Source organism: Humulus lupulus, chromosome 2 (assembly GCF_963169125.1).
Source record: "Humulus lupulus chromosome 2, drHumLupu1.1, whole genome shotgun sequence".
Classification (NCBI taxonomy): Eukaryota; Viridiplantae; Streptophyta; class Magnoliopsida; order Rosales; family Cannabaceae; genus Humulus; species Humulus lupulus.
The window spans coordinates 99,265,171-99,271,564 of NC_084794.1; the positions used below are offsets into that span (position 1 = coordinate 99,265,171).

Sequence of the window (6,394 nt, forward strand, 5' to 3'; positions counted from 1 at the left end):
ACACTTAAATATTATAACTTTTTTTTAGAGGTGAAATTCTGACTTTTAACCAATTAACAGTGATATGTCAATTTAAAGTTGGTGTTTTGGTACTTTCACCACTAAAAGAACAACATTTTGATATTCACCAATAAGTAAACACAAAATTTATGTATTTTAGCCCCACATTTCTCTTATTTATATTTTAGAAGACAAAAAATAAATTTTAGGATTTAATTTTTATTTTTAATACAGATTTTTTTTATTTTAATTAAAGTAGATTTCTAATATATTTTTTCATTTTTAAAATCAATTATCATATATATTTTTTTATTTTAAACTATATTTTAATTAGTTTAGTTTTAAAATTACTATAAGATTTAAAAAAATGAAGAAACCAAAATAAAAATAATGATGTTTGATTATACTCAAAACATGACATCTAATAGTAGTCGTGGTTGTAGTATAAATTGGGTATTCAAAACGTGATTATAGTTATTATTTGTAAAAGTTTTGGTAATATATATATTTTTAAGAGAAATTATAGTAAATGACTCAAAATAATGGAATGAGAACGCTAATGTCTTCATTTTTAAAATTGTAGAGAAATAATAATTTTATATTATTGATTACCTAAGTTATCATTTTGTACCAAGTCCCAATTGAATATTAGAGTTTACCTAAGACTAAAGAGGTTAAAGAGAGTAAGGGTAAATGTGGAATTTCATTATACTAATTTGTTATATTGAGTCGTTTGTTGAATTTTTTTAAAACTGATACATTTATCTAAATAATAGTTGTTTTTGGACTATTTTGCTCGTTGTCCTTTTTTTTTTTTTTTTTAATTTTAGAGGGAAAGTTGTAATTTTTCCTAATTTCTCCATGTCGCGAAGCCCATACTAAATGTCAAACCAAGCCCAGTAAACCTAAACCACTAATACCTCATTTAAATTACAAATTGTACATTTAACCTTGTTATATACCCTTCTCTAAACGGTGCAAAGACTTGCAGTTGCAGCAACTATCGTCTTCTCTACAAACGAATCTGGTATATACTCTTTCTTCAAGTGGGCAGTGGGCAAAAGTGAGTATTTTCTTTCTTTTTAGTTTTTATTAAATAAATAGTTTGTTCTACTTTTTCAGTTTTTGTTTTGGACTTGATTGATGTTCTGTATATTCATTGATAGATTTTTTTTTAATTAAAAAAAGGGAAATGCAAAATCACATCAGCTTTGAAATATTTGGGTTGGGAGTCAAGTGATTGAGAAGACTCTTTACATAGATGCTGGACATTACAGAATAATCTACAAATTCAAATTCAAGTTCCTTGGATGTGAAAGACTTGGCTGATTGCAAACCTTAAACAAGTTTAAAAAAGCCAAAGTATGCTTTTTTGCTTCGACTTTCATAAACTTTAATACTTCAGCTTGTTATACAGTAAATATTATAATTGTTATTAGCTGTAAATGTTGGCTCGCTTCTTTTTTTTTTTTTCACCTCTTACGCCCTCTCATTCTCAGGTTGATAGCTCAATGATTTTAATCTGAATGTTAATATATAATTAAATAATGATTTTATTCTCCATATATTTATCGAGTTAAGGATTATTATGCCTGTGCCAAGCTTTGAACTTACTCAATAGTGCTTGGTTATCTAGAATACAGTTTCTTCAGTTACAGGTCCTCGTTAGAATTACACCTTGTCATGATCAATGGATTTGTGCTTAATACTGGATTGATAAATTTTGTTTTTGATTTTTTGGTCTAATTATTCCGTTTAGAATGATTTTTTTATTATTATTTTAAAAAAATAACTCCTTTTTGTTTCTGGGTTTCTTTCAGAGCCTAGCTATTATCATAAAACAAGGATCATGGTTGGATTTAAGAATCGGTACATGGTGGTGGAGGTGAACTTGAATCCTAATAGAGATTTAGGGACAGATGATCCCATAATAATAACCCCATATAATGTGACCAAAGCAATTAAAGACAACATTCTCATCAACTTTGGCGAGTGTGGTCTTGCTTCTTCTGTAGGATCTCTCCAAGGTAATCAATCCCTTATTCCCACCAAATTTTGTCACCATTTTTCAAGTAGTGAAATTTTGTCATCATTTTCAAGTGGTGAAATTTTGTAATACTCCTACCAAATTATTTTCAATGCTATGCGTAATTTTTATCTCTGCAATTCTATTTAGCTTATTTGCATTTTGTGCTTTGTAGTTAAATATGTGAATCATATCACGAAGATATGTATCATTCGAGCCTCAAGAGAGGAATACCAAAAAGTTTGGTCTGCAATCACCATGGTAAGGAGTATCGGAAATGTGCCAGTTGTAATTAACTTATTGGACCTGACTGGTAAGTGAAATATTATTTGGTAACTTCCTCAAGACTTGTATCTTCTTGGTGTAAATTTTATTGTTATATATGTATTTATAACTACTTGATTCATTTTTGTGCTCTTTATTTTTTATTTCTTCAAAATGTTCATGTATGTTTTGTTTTTATTTGTTATGGTTTATGGAGAGTAGGAAGCATTAAGGCATGTAAAAATGCTGCACTGAAGTGTGAAGAATCAAAATTTGAGCAGTACAAGCTTGTGGTTGGTGCTTTTCTATCACCTGTTGTTAGCAAGCAGATGCAAGACTTTCTTGAGAAAATCAAAATGTTGGAGCATTAAAAGTAGTTCATCTTGGCTTTGGCGAGATGCAATACTAGTTCATCTAGCTATGTGCCTTTGATTTCTAGTAGTTTTGCATCTCTAATTGCATAATGATCATTAGTCTTAATCACCACCAAACGTTGGTTTACTTCTAAGATGTCGTTGTTACACACTTACGATTATTACACACAAGCATGACTAACATGTCTTTTTTACGTTGTACCTCAAAAGTCATGGACTTCTTGGGATCACTTCGTGTCAATGTTGTCTGAGGCTTGTAAGTTTTAACATCTAGTTGATATAGTCAAGTATGCAATTACATGTTAATAGATCTAAATTGACAGCATTGCAAGGAATCGACTCTCCACAAAGTTTTAAGTCGAGTCGTCATGCCTCATGGTTCTGCTTTCGTGAGATGCGAGGAATAGACTTCTCATGGGGACTTACCTAACAATGTGGATTTTCTATTATAGAGTTCAATGACAGGGGCTCAGTGTAAGTATAACTTAATTTTATTCTACTATTTTTCTTTAGTATGTTTTCAAGTTAAGTTGATGCCAATAATCCTCTTCTTTTGTGAGAAGGGAAAAAAGCTCTATGAGAGCATTCCGCAATGGCTATAGAGAATCTCTCTTTTATATTGAAGTCCATAGACTTTTGATAGATAAGCTAGAAATAGCTATGGGTTGGGTAGAGAGAAACCGCAGGAGGGATTAAGATCCTCTGTCCCTAAAATAAATGAAAGACAATGAACTTATATGTTTATTTTATTAAAATCAACTTTATAGTGATAAGTTAGCAATGTTATCACTTTTTTTTCACTACGTGAATCTCTTGGTATTTTAAATACAGAGATGTCATATTATCTTCTCCGGCGACCTTTCATATTTTCGAGTGACTTGAAAAGTGTTTTTCTTTTTCGACTATTTCAATAACATACAACTTTTCTCATAGTGAATCTCATCGTGTTGAAGACTTTGATGGTGACTCATATATCAAAATTATATAATTATATAGAATTATTTAAAACAAAAACTAAATTGACATAATAAATATAGGGAGCATAATAAATTAAGAGTAGGGTTTTTCGCTTTATCAGTATGACAATATCCTGTTTGGCTAAAGAGATGAGTTTAAAAGAGTCAAAATTCTAGAGGGTGTTTAGCATTATTTTTAGTTTTTAAAATTGTGTTTTCAAAAAATGAGAATAGAAAACATTTTTTGGAGTTTTCAAAATGTAATGGTGTTTGGCTAATGTTTTCTAAAATTAGTTTTCAAAAACACAAAATCCAAAAACATGTTTGAATAATAAAAAACAAGCTGTTTTTAGAAAACATATATTTTTTTAGAAGAGTTTTTTTTTTACTTATTATGATGAACTTTTTTTAATAAAAAATGACATGTCATATACATATTTAATCTTATTTTTAATTTTCATATAAATTAACAAAATATCATATTGCTTGAAAAAATATAATTAAAAATTTTAATATGTAAATAATTTTTAAAAGTAATATAAATCAATAAAATATTATAATGCTTAAAAAATATGAGAAATTTTAATACCTAAATAAAACATTGAATCTAAAGTAGATAGAAAATCACCATTAGCCTACAATATGTCCCCATAAACACAATTTTAATACTAAAATTATTTTTTAATAATAAAATATAGTTGACTTCTATCATTATAAGCCGTCCACATAGCTTGAGCAATACAATCTCGATTTCTTGCCATTGCTACAGTAGATTCATCATATAAATTGACTTCACATCTTGATACACTAGTGTTAGCTTCCTTTATGTTGTCTTCACCCAAATAAAATTATGTCAGCTTTAGCTTCTAGCTGTAGCTTCTGCAAAAATTCTTTAATAAGTTGTTTTCTGACTGTTTACCAAACACCATTATTGCACAACTTTGTTAGAAAACACATTTTAGCTTTTTTAAAAGTTGTTCCAAACAATGCCTTTGTTTTAGGATTTATTTTCAATTTTTATTTTAAAATATATTTATTTTATATTGTAAAAGAAAAGAAAAAGTAAAAAAAAGTTATTTGTTATTAATTAGATTTTAATTTTTGAATATTTGAAAATTTATTTAATTAATTTGAAACTTTTATTTTAAAATGATTTTTTTAATTTTTAAGGATTTAATAATTATTTTTAAGAAAAAAAATTAGATTTTCTTAAAAAAATTTAAAATAGATTTAATAAAAATGACACAATTTGGTAGTTGTCAAGGTTCGAGGGGAAAGTTTCTAATTATTTTGCACATGACACTGTCACATCAACAGATATAATGCTGCATCATCAATATGTTAGCTACTTAGGACGAAATCTAATAGAAGTCACATATTTCAGTAACGAAGATAGTTCAGAGAGCATTTTTAACATTTCAAATCATTCAGGGGCACGATCATATAACAGTCATTGTTCGGGGGGCAAATTATTCTAAAAATAAATATCTAGAAGAGGAAATTATGTGAGATGTGGATTTTTTTTTCTTCCTTTCATAAATATGGATATTTTAAGTATTTTCTTAATCTATAGTTTTTTTCTTTCTAACTTTATGTTAATTATGTGTGTTATCCCTAAAAAATCAACATGATGGTGTGACATTTTGAAGCGATACGTGGCAAGATATTTGCGCCAGATGGCATCTTGATGGTCGAATATGTGCCGACCAGAAACAATGTGAGGAGTCAGAAAGAAAGCCACCGGCCAGATGCTGGATTGGTTGCCTCTGGTCAGGAAGGTGCCGACTAGGAGGTTTAGTAAACTTTTGAAAGGAATCGACCAACTAGAAGGTTTCCTAGCAGTGTTTCAAGAGCTTTAGAGGGATACGCCGTTCGGATACATCCTCCACCAGAAGGCTCCGTAACTACCAGAGGAAGACTTCCCAAATATCCCGCTGTTGTATTTCGAATTTGGTTAATATTTTGTATTATTATATTAATTAACCATGGTTAAAACGTGTGGTGGCGTGGTCAAGGCCCACGACCCATCTTGTACATTCCCTGAGCCTATAAATACAAGGCCCATGATCCATTTTGGGAACTTTGACTTTTTCCTAGAGCAAACTCTGTCATATTATTCTCTGGCTTGCACTTGAGAAACTCAATTGGCTAATGTTCATCTGATCTTAAGTGTTGGTTGGCATATCTACAAACATTAAGTGGATTAGGCTATTACCAACTTTTGGAGCTGAACCACTATAAAAATTCTTGTGTTGTTTATATTTCTTCTTTAGTTCTTCTTTATTTTCTGTCATTTTTTGTGTCTACTCGCCGTTGGCAAAAACGGTGGTCGACATTTTGGTGCTTTCATTGAGAGCTAAATAAAGAAGCACATCAAAGTTCTCATCCGACTAGTTACGACACCTAAAAAGTTTGGTATAGGTGCTACAAAAGAGACTGCTCGTCCTAACTGACCAGACTATCTTGAAGCTCCTGAAAATCCTGAGAATGAACCTATTTTCACTCTCAAGGATATGACCCCTGAGATGGAACAACTCCAGGAGGCCTTGGGAGTTTTCCAGGAGGAGACGGTGCAATTCAACGCCCGACAAGAGTCTTTTGGTGAAGAGATTGCCAGACCGAATGTTGAATTCGAGCAGTAGAGACGGGACATTGAAGCTTGAAACAAAGAAATCAGAATAAGGAAAGAAGAGGCCGACCGAGGACATCGTGAGCTTGAACTTGCCTTGGAAGTTGCTACCAAGTTGACCCAGGCCAATGCATAGACAACAACA

The 6,394-nt window shown here is 30.6% G+C and overlaps 1 protein-coding gene across 5 annotated transcripts; it reads left to right on the forward strand.

Annotated features, from left to right (window-relative positions):
- The first annotated feature begins 906 nt into the window (after positions 1–906).
- Positions 907–5,553, forward strand: LOC133818276 (probable ribonuclease P/MRP protein subunit POP5). Of its 5 annotated transcripts, none has more exons than XR_009885857.1 (6): positions 907–1,063; positions 1,189–1,362; positions 1,821–2,027; positions 2,202–2,339; positions 2,513–3,138; positions 5,270–5,553. XR_009885857.1 is itself a non-coding variant. In XM_062251051.1 (5 exons), exons 3-5 carry the CDS (start codon positions 1,850–1,852, stop codon positions 2,659–2,661), a joined length of 465 nt encoding a protein of 154 aa, XP_062107035.1. In that variant the 5' UTR covers positions 907–1,063; positions 1,189–1,362; positions 1,821–1,849; the 3' UTR covers positions 2,662–3,281. The 5 variants fall into 5 exon arrangements, 2 of the variants coding, with proteins under 2 accessions (XP_062107035.1, XP_062107036.1); XR_009885858.1 differs by having other exon boundaries at positions 956–1,063; positions 1,167–1,362; XM_062251051.1 differs by lacking the exon at positions 5,270–5,553 and having other exon boundaries at positions 2,513–3,281.
- Positions 5,554–6,394: the final 841 nt, after the last annotated feature.

Excerpts from the sequence above, each read along its gene's own strand:
- LOC133818276 (XM_062251051.1), top strand. The coding sequence starts at position 1,850 with ATGGTTGGATTTAAGAATCGGTACATGGTGGTGGAGGTGAACTTGAAT. Across the intron at positions 2,028-2,201 it reads TTCTGTAGGATCTCTCCAAG|TTAAATATGTGAATCATATC; the intron begins GTAATCAATCCC and ends TGTGCTTTGTAG. Across the intron at positions 2,340-2,512 it reads TAACTTATTGGACCTGACTG|GAAGCATTAAGGCATGTAAA; the intron begins GTAAGTGAAATA and ends TATGGAGAGTAG.